The following is a 14313-nucleotide window of genomic DNA, read 5'->3' on the forward strand; positions in this document are numbered from 1 at the left end:
CTGTACATTAAATTTAATAATTTATCAATGTTGCAGAAAGCCCTGACATGTTTAATGATTCCCTTAAAACTAGTTACAGTAAATGCCATTGTTATGGCTACAGTATTTTAAAAACAATTTATAAAATTGTGTCTGTATTTCTAGAGAGCAATGCTAAAGTTAATATCACTGTGTCTTCAAACATGTATAGCATATTTCGTGTAAATACTGTTAACCAGATCCTGAAAAAAGGGATCAAAAAAGAATTTTAAGATCTTCACAAATAAGGTATTTTGCTAGAAAAAGAATTAACTAGTGTGGTTAATTTTTTCCAACTTAAAACCTCACAAAAAAGTCGCCTTTCACATTTCAGAATTTTACAAGCATCTGGTTTTCTGAAGACTACTTTCACTAAAACATTAAACAATAGTTGTGCATTTTAATTAAGCACATAATAAAAGTATTTCCTTCTGCAGTGAGCTCTCTTGTTTTGGTGACAGAAATATTAAACTGGAAAAAAAAAAAAAGCCCAATTTGTGTTCAGTTTGGTGCTCCAACTAAATTTATTGCCCAATATTATCCATACTCTTGTACAGATAGAGCTGCAAATAGAAAAGCTGACACATTATCTACTACATTACTTATTGAATTACTATGCTTTTACAATATTTTGAAATAAATATTTTAATGTAATTTTAATGTAATCTTATGCACGTTTAATAACATATTTACAAAGTAAATGCAAATCACAAAATAGGATAATTTGGATTATGTTCCTCAATCCTTATATTTATAAAACAATCCAAGTGCTATTTGAGGGGGTGATGGCCTAGCTTCATTTAAAGCTTTGCAGAAAAGGAGGTAAGAATTTCTACTGACCAGTTGTAAAATGATGTAAGGTTTATTGACTATTTATAGAGAAACTCCTCTTTTCTCTGCAGTCTGGTTTGGTTTACCCAAACATTTATCACAAATTAAATACATTCAAATAATATTAAATAGATTGGGTCCTCTGTATTATATTCAATTGCCCTATTACAGCGATTATCCAACAACTTAGAAAGCCTGGACACAACTGAGCAGGACTCAGGAAGATATTAAAAAAGATTACAGGTGACCTTGATTGTTTCATGTCCATCCTTTCATAATCTGTTTTAAAAATCAGGATTAGGAACTGCTGTATATTGTACAATGACATGTGTTGTCCAAATAAGCATCCATATTTCTGTCTTTCTGGTGCTTTCCAGACATGCAACTAGAGCATGGTTGTGTATGTAAATATTTATTTTTTTAAATTCATATGTAAATCAGCCCTCATTTTCTCACTGCACTTCAATATACAAAAGATTACCTAATTAAGATTTCATCTTTATCTCTTGCTACCATTGCTTGGCTAAAAGCAAAGGACATAGTTCTGGTAACAGAGATGGGATGAAGATAAAAGTACAGACCAAAAAAGATAAAAAGCTGTGCTGAAACATTTAATACAGAAGCTAAAAGGACAAAATGTATGCATTAAGACACATTAAGGAAAGTAAGAACTTGGTCATTAAATGCCCCATAAACACAGGGAAAATGAAGGAAAAGGTACTTTCAAGTAGGACTGTAAGGAGTCCAAAGTGGTTAGGCCATTTTGTTTTTAATAATTCTTGAATTTCACTGAAAAAAACCCAGCATAATTAATTACAAAATGAAGGGCACCTCTGTTTCTCCTCTCCACACACTGCTAATTTTGGAGAAGACCAATTGACAGAAAGCATTTGAGGATATTTGGTTGAATTTTGCAGTGAAATTAAACACCTTGTCCTGATGAAATTCAGCTCAGAACATTTAGAAGACAAGAGGAAGCTATTTAGCACTGAACTCATGAACATGTACTGAGGAGAAAGGGGGTACTATAGCTTTTTTCTTCAACAAAATATGGATGTCTTTTGCTTAAACCAAATGCAAATTTAGAGAGATGTAAATCCATATTGGTTGGTAATCAAACATGAAATGCAGATTTATTTTTGTGCCAAGACAACAAACCTTGCTTAAAAAGGGGGGAGATATATACATATAGACTTCCAACAGAGCACAAAAATTATTCAACATAAACCAGTGTGGGAATCTTAAGGAAGGAAAAGGAGTAATTTCTGAAGACTTTAAGCCTCTTTCCTCTTCAGCCACGTTCCTTTTGAACAGAGGAAAGAAAGAATCCGTATTGAATTTTTACTGCAGACTGGCCTTGGAACCCAACCACTACCCCACAGAAAGACCCTAGTCAGTATTAAAAACATAAAACTGGAAACTTATGAATGGTTTTCCTTTTAACATTCAAAGTTTTATCTACAATCAGAGAACTAGAGACAGCTGACCTAGATGTTGATTATTCATCTACCTCAAAACTGAGGTAAATTAGGCCAAAATAATTTGTTAGTTCAAGCTGCCTGTTTCTCATGAAAAGGCTTCTGAAAGAGCATAATTTATGAAGGAAAATTCCAGCACAAGCACAGAAATGTTTTCCTTTTGCCTTCACATAACGACACAGAAACTGGGCAATAGAAGATGCCACTCTAATATTAGTTACACTGACTCACAGTGCTGGAAACCTGTGTCTTTTCCCATGCAGATCAAAGATTCATTCCCACATTAGTATGCTGTATTTCTTATTCACACCTATTAACCTTAGGTATCAACTACCTTGATAGAATTTAGCATTTGACTGATCCTAAATTAAGGGTTTTTTTGGCTCAACGTGCCAGATACCCCCTGAATTCTAACAGGCAGGGACAGTTACACAACTGCACTTCAAAGCAGCCTGTGAAGCAGCATCTTTGCCCTCAGCAACTGCACGCCAGTGACTCATTTAAGTGACCTTACGTGCTCATTAGGAGTTCTAGGTGCATGTTGTAAATGTCAGAGAGCCTGAATTAATGTGTGGTGGTTTTTTTTCCTTAAGGATGTTTTTGCTGCATTTTGATGACAGTGTTTGTGATACCCCAAGTCTCGTCTGGCTATCTGCTTATGGACAACTCTGACTTCAAATTATGGAATCGTGGAATACACTGAGTTGGAAGAGACCCACAAGGATCGAAGTCCAACTTCTGGCCTTGCATAGGACATCCCAAGAATCACACTGTGTGCCTGAAAGTATTGTCCAAATGCTTCAACTCTGCCAGGCTTGGTGCTGTGACCACTTCCCCGGGGAGTCTGTTCCAGTGTCCAACTTTTTCCTAACCTTTTCCTAATATCTAACCAAGCCCCCCCTTACACAGCTTCACAGTGTTCCCTCGGGTCCTGTCACTGGTCATTAGAGAGGAAAGATCACTGCCTGAATGTTCTTAAGTACCCTAAATTCAGGGCACTCTGGAGTTCATTCTCTCTAGGATTAAAATGCTTTGATATGTTACACTATGCAAAAATAGCAATGTGTAAAACAAAGTAACCACTTTTCCCCATGACTTTTTTTCTTGCTTTACCAGTATATGACAGGAGCTGGACCCGATGATCCTTGTGGGTCTCTTCCAACTCGGCATATTCTATAATTCTGTGAAATAAAATTCTTCCAGCAAATTGGTATTAATTTTTTGAATCTCCCTCAATGCTAAGAATTTGGATACAAATGCAAAACCAGCCAATTACTCAAGAGTAATCATTTACTGCTTAGCTGATCTAAGAGCACATTTTCAGTCCACCCAGTTTTAAAACAGAAATTGTGCAACCTTCCTGATGAAGGTTTACATTGATGCATTTTCCTGTGTGACTGAGTGCACAGCATCAGCTAACTGTGCTCACTCTCTGTACTTCATTTAAGTTTACTTGCTTTTTCATGCCTCAACACAGTTCCAAGAAGCAAGGAATCACAAGTCTTTAAACTGCAATTTTTTACTCATGCTATCTTTAAAATTATCTCTTATGAAAAAAGATAAATTTATAAATTACTTTTTTGCTGTAAACAATTAAAGCAAGATTATACTGACAACTAATTTCTTACCTTTTCACTACAGTTCGCATTCGCATCAGAAAACAGAAATAAAACCAACTTTCAACTCCTAAAACTTTTCTGCACAAGTAAAATGGTAAAGAAAAGGATATTTTCCTGGTGTTTCAATACCCACTCTGTAGTCCACGTAACTTTGATATGGATGGAAGTTAAAAATAAAAACAAGCCCTGCTCTCTCAAACGCTATGACCTTATTGCCTTCATGCTTTTCACTCACATAGGCCTGGGAAAGAAAGGAGGAAAAAAAATAAAATGACAAACCAAAAAAAAAAAACTTTAAAATATTTAATTTCTAACAGAATTGACAAAAATAAGAACTCTCCCACGCTTTCTATATCTCATTTCAATAACGCACTTAAAGATTCAAGCAACAAAGATATGGATGTTAACATGTAAACCAAAATTGTTTACCTATGCAATGTGGTACAAAGTTTTTGATTACTAAAGTGTAGCTGACAATTTTTATAAGGTAATAAAAAATTAAAGAGGTAGATACCTGGCTGGCATAGAACACTTGACAAATTCTTGCTCAAAGGTTCATAACATGGTCTTTTTATCACACTTTCCTTCAGTAAAAAAATGGATTCCTTTTATCAAATGAAATCTTCAACCTACTTGTTATGGGGATCTGCACCCCACTTACTGTTATTAACTTAGAAAATGAAGGTTTTTTGTTTGTTTTTTTACAAATCTCTGTCAGAAATAGCTTTGCTAAGCCACATTAAACTGCTGCACATATCATCTTTGTTCTATTTGCTAAAGCCATTATTAAATAACTAGATATCAATTTAAAAAAATTATTTAAAGTGGATTATGTCTAATATGAAATAATTAAACACTGAGAAATGATAATAATTGAGTTTCTTTCATAAAAGGTACAGTGTATACTTACATAAAAAATGCAAATACAAAAAAGGCAGGTTGAAGAGTGGGAGACTATTACTGAAAGTTTTTTCTCAGAACCAGAGTAATTATTTTTATAAAGTATATTGTCAGAACAACTTACACTTTCCCAAAGCAACACTTGGATTGGATTATGGACAATTTCATTGTCTGCTTTATCCGATCCACAATTACTAAAGAATAATAGGAAAAATAATAGGAAAAGACCTTGCTATGAAGCTAAGAGGAGAGTGTTTCAGATTTCTATTATCTGTGGAAGATATTTCAGTGCCACGTTTTGACAACTTGAAATATATGGTGAGGCTTTAAGCAACGCATAATAAAGTGCTGTTTAAAATTTCTGCATGCAAATTTGGTATTGCTGTTATTCTGAACATGTACCCAAATGGTGACTAGAACTTATCATTTAGTCTATACAGCTTACCTGGGGAGATGCAAGCCAGCCAAATCTTTCCTCCAATCTATTCATATCTCTATCAAAGGCATTTAGGAATTTATAGCGAAGAAGATTATCCTCAGTAAGATTAAACTGTCTCCTGGCATAGTGGTAGCTCTCATTATTCCCTATTCTGGGGAAGTCAAGCCATTCTGGATGTCCAAATTCGTTACCTGTATTTAAAAATATTAAGGATCTGTGAAATTACACACTAAAAATACATTAAACCTGCAGAAGTAAAATATATTAATGTATAACTTTCTACGAGTTAGAAGTTCCAAACAATATGTTTCTTTATATAAACCAATAATTTTATTATTAATATGTCTCTCAGAACTTCCACATTTGTTAGCAGATTTGTTTTAGCCAGAGCAAAATATCCGTGGACTCCAGGGGAAGAAAAAAGTAATGAATAAACTATGAACTCCATGCTATCATGCCATGCTTAAAAATTTCCCATTCCCATCCCTCAACAGAGGCAAGACAAATTCAGTCATCTGGGATACAAATTTTACAGCCACTATGAAACCTAAATCCATCACTTTAATAGTAAAAATCTGTTGGTTTAGAGTCCAGTTCTGGGCTCCTGAGTACAAGAAAGACATGGAGCTCCTGGAGCAGGTCCAGTGGAGGGCAACAGAGATGATTAAGGGACTGCAGTATCTCTCTCACGAGGAAAGGTCGAGGGAGTTGGGCCTGTTCAGTCTTGAGAATAGATGACTGAGAAGGGACCTTATCAATGCCCATCAGCATCCAAAGGGAGAGTGGCAAGAGGATGGATCAGGCTCTGTTTGGTGGCACTAAAGAAATAGAATGACAGATAGTAGCAAAAAACTGATGCACGGGAAGTTTCATCTGAACATGAGGAAGAACTTCCCGACTGTGCAAGTGACCACTCACTGGAACAGACTGCCCACAGAGGGTGTGGAGCCTCCTTTCTGGAGATATTCAGGAACCATCTGGATGCAAATCTGTGCAATGTGCTCTGGGATGACCCTGCTTGAGCAGGGAGGTTAGACTAGATGACCCACTGAGGTCCTTTCCAACCTGACCCATTCTGTGATTCTGTGAAATCAGAGCTGCCATTCACATAACCACAGAGAGAGAAACCTCTCATTTTACCCACTGAACTCCAAACAATCAAAGACCAGTCGCATCATCTTTTCAGGACTTTTTATCTTGGCAATGAATACTTTCATTATATTCTCTAGTGATATAAAAAGTAACTACTAAAAAAGATGACTTGAATCTCAGTTCCTGGCTTTCTAGAAATATTCAAAAAGACATTCCAGCAGCCTAGGTAGCAGATAGTAAAGCACAATGCTTCACGATGATGCATTTAGTATTTGATACTGAAAACCAGTGACTTAAGGGGTGTGAAAATTTGGGGATCCAACAGTATGTGTCAATTCAGCAACCTTACAAGGGCAGCTCCTTTTCCAAACATAACACACTGTCACGAGCACCAGAGACATATTTCAGGCTGTGATGAGGGATGTTTGAGTGCTGTGTCCCTCTGTGTGCCTATCAGTTAAGGTCCCTTTGCACATGTGTAAATGCCATTATATTTCAATTTGGTTTTTTACAGCACTATGCTTCATAAGTCTCATCCTGATTATCTTGCCCACGCTACTGAGCAGACTTCACTTGAAGACAAAGGTTCATTCAGGTTTGGATTACACTCCTTTAAAAAAGAAGGAAAAAGATTGTCATTTAATCAAGAAAAAGATTAGCTTTTCTTACATAGAACCTCCAAAGCAAATCTCAGCTGTCAAAGCTAAGGATTCACAGCAAGACCTCATTTGGGACTCAGCATTTGAGTGATTTTCATGTATCCAAACTTTTCTTGGTTTATATATTGTCCTTATTAAATTTGAGATAAATTCAAATGGATCTGATGATCCTAAACTCATGCTGTAACCCGCTGCCTAGCAGACTCTCAGTCATTTTGGGCAATTCATTTTACACAGGATCAAAATATGTCGAGTACTTTGAAAGTTAAACCCTCATTTCAAAACCTACGAACAGTTGGTTCATGAAAACCATTTTGGAGATTACACAACACCTCCTCACCATAAAACAGGGACAATAATGGTGTACTCGGAAACATGTAAGGAAAAACATTTCTACAAGCTGTTCCTCAAGTTTTATCAAAGAACTGGAGGTTTGTGGACCGACAAAGGGCAGAGATGCCGGGGTAAGGCAAGTGTTTCCTGGATGGATACCCTGCATGTGCAGCCCCAATGCTTCTGCTGTCTCACCCAGCCTGCACTGCCTAGAAGACCTGGAGCAGTGACAACTATGAACTTACACTTCTGAAGTGATTTTTGTGTAATTCCATGCTTCATAGGAACAAAGAAATGACCAGAGAACAAAAGAGAAAAGCCTCATATATACATATTTAGGAAAATCCTTCAGAGTGGTATCCGCTTTGTAAACGAGCTGACAAGTTGTAAATTAAATTTCCCATTCAAAAGCTAAACCACTAAATTTCATATTCAGCTCAAAACTGGAGACAAATATAAAAGAATCAGAACCACAGCAGGGTTTTCAAAATGACCTTGGAATAATGGTGGACTGAGCTCTTAAACTGTGCTAACAATATGGTTTGGAAAATGAGGAAAGATATTGCTACAAAACAGACACTGTATCTAACCAAATCCAATATTCTCTGAAGAGCTGGGTAAGGTATTACCTTCTTTTGTGATCTGCACACTATTGAAAAGATAGACTACATGAGACAGCTCAGGTAAAGACAGGAAAAAACATAAGAAAGTCAAAGATGATACATATCTTGAAAAAACAGCCAAGGAAAGCATACCTATTTGTTCACAAAAAAAAAAACAAAACAAAACAAAACAAAACAAAAATGGGAGAAATAAGCAACAGAAGATAGCAAGTAAATTAGACTAAACTAGCTCATCATTTCCATAGATTATTTCACTGTAAGTAGAGCATACTTCCTCCACTGGCTTTGCCTATTTCCCCACCACAGTAACTAGTGTTGTTCCAACGCTGTGTTTTGTTGCCTTGTTTTTTTTAAAAAAACAAAAACAATACAAGTGCAGAAAAATACAAAAAAAGCAGTCTCAATTTCCTAACTATTACTAAAGGCTATGAAGAAAAAAAGGGAATTTAGCACAGGGCACCAACTTGACAGAAGACTAAAATACTTGTTGTGGTCAGAAAAGCATGTTGAGGGTCTGAACACCACACGCACTTTGACACTGTTTCTATGGGGAATTTCTGCACCATATACTCATGAGACTTTTGTATAAGCTGCTTGATTTTAAGAGCTTTTGATTTCTCTTTATAGAAGGAAAAACAGAAGTCCACAAATTATAACTGAATGAAATCAAGTAGGCTATCTTGGTTATGTTTTTAACTGTGGTATAGGAAAAATGAACTAATATGTAGGATGTAGCAGGCCTATCAATAAACTCCCAAGATGAGTTTGCACTTGAGATGTATTAAGGCTATGCATCCTTTAAAAAACCCCCACATCTGATACCTCTTTTTTTTTTGTTTGTTATTTTTTTCCTAGTTTAAGTTTATAACAAATTCCAGGAGGGACTAGGGGAGGGAAGGCACAGGTAAGGGACCACGACTTACTTCTGGAGATAACTAATGGTGGTACCTTTGAAGTGTGCTCTGTGTCCTTCCCCACATTCCACTTCCATTCTTGTGAAAGTCTCTAAGCACAGAAGTACTATTGGGATTTCTTTTCCTCAAATTAACTTACTGTTTGATGTAAAGGTTCAAACTACGGATTGACAAGAAGCCAGTTGCCACAAATGATGCAAATCAAGACAATGGAACTAATAGGGGGAGGGGGCAGAGGTCAAAGCTGAAAATTAGGACATTTTGATTAGAGAAACAAAACAAAGACAAATCCTTGAAGTGCAATGCATACTAATTTTATCTAGGAATTAATTCAAGTCTGCTATTTCCTGCATATTGCACATACTGGACAACCTTTCTGTGTAAAAGATTTCAAGATCACAATTACAACAAATAAATTGATTACCTATTACCATAATAAAAATTTCTATCATGCCTGTTTATTAGGCTAGAAATGCATTTACACCACAAAGAAGTTACACTGCTGCTGATTGTTTTGAGGTTGTGCCCCACAGGTCATTCAAGTTTTCTTGATCTCTCTTCTTTAGACATCTTTACTAGCAACTCCTTCTCAAATATTCAGGCTAAGCAGAACTGAAGGGATATTTAAAAGATGGAGCAGGCAGTGTCAAGAGATGCTATTTTGGATCGTTTGTATTTTGAATTAATTATGTCTTAATTATGACACTTAAGTATGAATTTAACGTCATTGCCTTTGTGAACAGTGATGACAGTGCAACAACCTGCAGATTATAAATAGAATCAATGTAAGTCAGATTTAGATAGTATGTGATATTTATTGTTATTTAAAAAAATAAACACTTCAAACAATGAATCCTCATTTTCTGTAGTTGTGAAGCTCTTGGATTTTTAGTGATTCTGATACTCTGTATTTACTTATATTTGTACCAAATCTTCTTAGCATTCATTACTACCAAAACCAAATAAAAAACACTATACTGCCTTCAAATGATGAGAGAATGAGCTTCATTGCCAGCATTCATTTAGTCTTGTAATCCATGCAAAATGAAAATAAAGTGAAATTCCAAACGTGTTCCTCCCAGAACACCTGGGCTAGATGACTCGAAGACATTCATATTTTCTTTTAATCCTCTAGCACTTGTATTCAGTGACATACTGGGTCAGAAAAGACGAACAAAATCAATTTAGGCAAAAAATTCTATTGTAACTCCTGCATAAAGGAAAATCAGACCAGTTATGGAATGAAATCCTGAGGAATTCCATTGGAATGTTTCACTTGTTTCCCTCCCATTCCCACTTCCTATCAAGTTTGGTCTGTCTTCCTACTGATTTTTAAATGTTAGGAGTTTTTGTACCATGTAATTTTATAACATCGATAAAAGAGTTCCAAGGTCTTAAAGGAGGTAATTCCCACTTGCCCCAACAAAAATTCCAACCATACTAAATGGCATTGTTCTGTTCTCATATTTCAAACCTACAACTCTCTTTTTTCAGATCAATTACAGAAAAAAACAAACAAACAAACAAACCAAGTAACAAGAAAAGAGTAATTCTGCTATGATTTACTTTATTTTTCAACAGCAGCAGTGCGTGTGATGGTTATGCCAACATGCTTGTAATGCAGGGCTAAGAGCTGGACTCAATGAGCCTCGTGGATCTCTTCCAACTCAGCATATTCTGTGATTTACAGAGGAAAAAAAAAATTATCTGGAATAAATAATTCCAGATAAATAAAATAAATGACTATTTAATGAAATAGTACTAGTGTCACTGACAATGGTATTCAGTTCCTAAGGGCAGATGAATGTTTTCCCTTGAATGCTTTACTGAGCAGAGCTCAAGACTTTCTGTAATTCACACAAGAAAAAAAGAGTACCATGAGAAGTTACCTAAACTAGAAGGGACCTTGAGAGGATAGTTATTTTGTTTATTCTTAGAAACTTTCAGTCCTGAAAGTTTACATTTCAGCACCCCTCTCCTAGTGTAGAATACAATATTTCAGATTCAAAATTTACTCCATGACCTCACAGAGCATTTAAAAAAAAAAAAAAAGTAGCAATGAAACTATTTGTGGTTCTTTTACACTGAAATGGTTCCCATTTTGCTGTTTCCTATTAGTTGTAACTTGGTAAAAACAAGAGACTGACTTTGATACCGTGGCATTTCCACTGGGCTCTGTGTACATGCACAGTATACATTATTTAGGTAACCACTTCCAAGAGCTCACTAAAATATTAAAGAACAGAAATATTACACAACACATTGCAAAGGTTAAAAAAGAATAAAAACAACAAAACCAAAATTCTACAAAAACATACAAAACCTATGTCAAGAAACTTTCTTCAACAGAAGATGCAGTCAGAGAAGTTTAGCTAAATGTGGTGCATTTCTGGGTATTGACTGGTACCACAACTAAACAGGTTAAATGGCCTGAAAAGTGAATCTAGGACCAGACTGGAGCAGGATAGAGGTCATACAAAGAAGGATATTCAATAAATAGCAGTTTACTTACTGCTATCAGTAAGAACAGAATTCCATTGTCCAACTTTGAAAGAGTATGTAAAGGATCGAGAAAAAAAAATGTAAACTGAGGAAAAAGACCACTTAAATAATATTTGATGCATAGGAAAATTAAAGCTTTTCATGTCAAGTAAATAAAAAAAATTAAAGTTCAGTATTATTCTGTTCTTGCTATAGGAACAAATCTAGTTACTTCGATAACTATGAGTTTGTTAACAAAACAAACTAAGAAAATTTTAAATAAAAGTTTGGGAAAAACTTCTTAAAAAGGAAAGGGGAAAAAAAGAAAAGGCATCCTAAAGCAAATGTTAGTAAGCAAAACAGAGAGATGGACTGTGAGAAGCCTTGCAAGTTGTGGAAAAGTAATTTGAAGGAAAAGAGAGACATGGGGATGGAGAAGAGGGAAGTAGCATAAGACAAAGTAGAGCATCAGACAGACAATGGTTAAATTAAATGGTTTTATCTGGGGTGAGGGAAAAGTAGGGAAGTAGTAAAGTATGTTTGCATAAGGCAGAAGTCATATCCAAAAGATATTTACTAGTTTCTGTTACTTCTTTTTGCATATGCAGAGACATCTATTGTATCCCTACCAGCCTGACTGAGCATGGTATTGTCACCCCAACCCTCACAAAGGTGAGAACAACAGAGAGCATCAACTCTCTTGTCTTCAGGTACTACTTAAATGAACACAGGGTCCATCTGCAACTCACACATCATCTATTCTGGGAGACTGGTTTCTTTCTTTTATATAAATAATTATATGCACTACGAATATTTATATCTACATAACACACACTTCATATACGGAAATGATACAACAAGTTAAAAAAGGCAGAAAAAACACTAGTTGAAAACTTATTCCACTGTCTACACACCAAGCAGGTCATCCTTATGCCAAAGTAGGAAAAAACAAACAAACAAAAGAACTAGAAGGTCTTGTTTTCTTGAAATAGTACAAATCAGCCATCAGAGTATACTTCTGGTTACAGGTCTAAACCTCTTCTTACCTTATGTCCTTATGTACATTCCCAAGATTCTTCCTAGACTCACACATATCACTGCTTTGAGAATACATTAAAGCTTCTTTCTGCCAGCTGCCTCCTGCCCTCCATCTGAGGTTGACTTGACCCTGCCATGCTGAGAATGTATCTATAAACTTCCTGAAAACATTTGCTTTAAAAAAAACATCTTCTCAAGGCCTTCACAGTTTTAACCATCTCTCATTTGCTGTTGTTTCCAGTGAACCCAGGTGTTTTCAAAACCAGAATGATGGGTTTACTGTAAAAGTCTTTGAAAAGGAACAGAATCATACTGGCTTTTCCTCAAAGAGATGGAAAACTCCAAACAGCCACCACAGCACCTGAAGCAAGTGGTACCTGGGCACGGTGGCACAGTTCTTAGAGTCCAGAGACTTGCCCTTGATGTGCTCAGTCTCAAGGCTGTGGCTGCCAACGTTAAACTCCTCTGATGCAGAAAACCAATCAATGGGATTTCTAAGTTCCCATATCACATGTGTTTTACTGCAAGTAAGGAAATGGAGTTATCTCTTTTCTGACTGTTACATACGTGATTTGTGAATTTTGAAGGGACAACCAGTATTCTGCCTGCAGGACTTGGCCCTGTTTCAAAGCAAACTGTTACTGTAACATCTCATCATTGTGAACTTGCATATAGACAAATATATATAAACATAACAGGGGAAAAGGTAATGAAATGGTTTATTTTTGTTTCTAAACACAGTTCTACACAACAGTTGTCATCTTAGGTGTAACTAACATCTAACTGGAGCCATACTTTAGATATGCAAGGATATTTGCCTAAGAATTACTTGGAACAAATAGAAAAATGGTAAAATCAAGCAGAAAAAACAGCTATAAAGCCAGGTGTACTGCATGTGAGTTAGTCCTTTTCTGGAATAATTCCAGTGTGCAACAACCGGAAAACAGTGTGCAGAAGACTTCACTACAGAGACCACGCTATCCATACGTTTTTCAGCAGTGCACTCACAAGTTGAGTTGTGCTACCTGTCTGCTCACTCCTCAATCTCTTTGTGAAAATATATGATAGTTAGTTCATGTTGGTAGGTTATCAGTGTTCTTTTCAAATGGACATTCTCCAGATTTATGAGGGCAGCCAGGCTGAAACACAGCTGGTACTTCAAACACAAAGTTGCAGGGTTGTGACAGCCCTTACTTGAGGAGCTTATTTCTTGTTCTCTGACCGTGTTTCATTGATATCTATTTGTTCAAAGATCTGCTTCACCTATTTAGTAATCCTGGAGGCAGAGATGCCCATCTGTGAGCATGGTCATCAGCAGGTCTGAGACATGGATTGTATGACACATCCCAGTACTACACTTCGCTTTGAGATATGAAACAAATGGGAAAGTTATGCAGAGGACTGAAGAAAGAGCAACAGCATAACCTGATATATTTGTGTTAGGTTCCAGTTGAATGGCACATGAACTTTCAGTGCTTAAATAGCCCACACTTTACATCCAGCACAGTTCTGGTGAACGTACAATGAACTGACCTGCTGTGAGTGAATACAAACTCTGTATAATCAGGTCTGGACATAGTTTAGTCTCCAAGACTTATCTCTGAGATAATATGTAAAGCTCAAAGGACTTCTATGAGTCCTTGCACAAAACAACAACAACAACAAAAAATATGCAGAAGTCAGCATGGAAAATAAAATTCAATACCTAATCTCAAAATAAAATTTTAAAGAAAGAAAAGGAATACAAATTTTTATATCAACTTACAGAACTCCCATGCATCTTGAATGTTAGCAGAGAATTTCACCACATTGAAGTGTGAAAAAACAGTAAAATGATTCATATTTTGTAAGGAAATGTGTATATTAAAATGCTTCCAGGTTCCTTATT

General features: G+C 36.0%; 1 protein-coding gene across 2 annotated transcripts in view; it reads right to left on the reverse strand.

The window, feature by feature from the left end:
* Positions 1-14313, reverse strand: part of GBE1 (1,4-alpha-glucan branching enzyme 1) — a 149023-nt gene that overhangs the window by 12165 nt on the left and 122545 nt on the right. For both annotated transcript variants that reach the window (XM_027660072.1, XM_027660071.1), the window contains exons 13-14: positions 5292-5476; positions 4057-4187 (exon numbers count right to left, since the gene is read on the reverse strand). In XM_027660072.1, coding sequence (XP_027515873.1) covers positions 4057-4187; positions 5292-5476 — 316 coding nt within the window. The remainder of the gene's footprint in view (positions 1-4056; positions 4188-5291; positions 5477-14313) is intronic.

The sequence above is a fragment of the Corapipo altera genome, unplaced genomic scaffold, assembly GCF_003945725.1.
Source record: "Corapipo altera isolate COAL_440 unplaced genomic scaffold, ASM394572v1 74, whole genome shotgun sequence".
Classification (NCBI taxonomy): Eukaryota; Metazoa; Chordata; class Aves; order Passeriformes; family Pipridae; genus Corapipo; species Corapipo altera.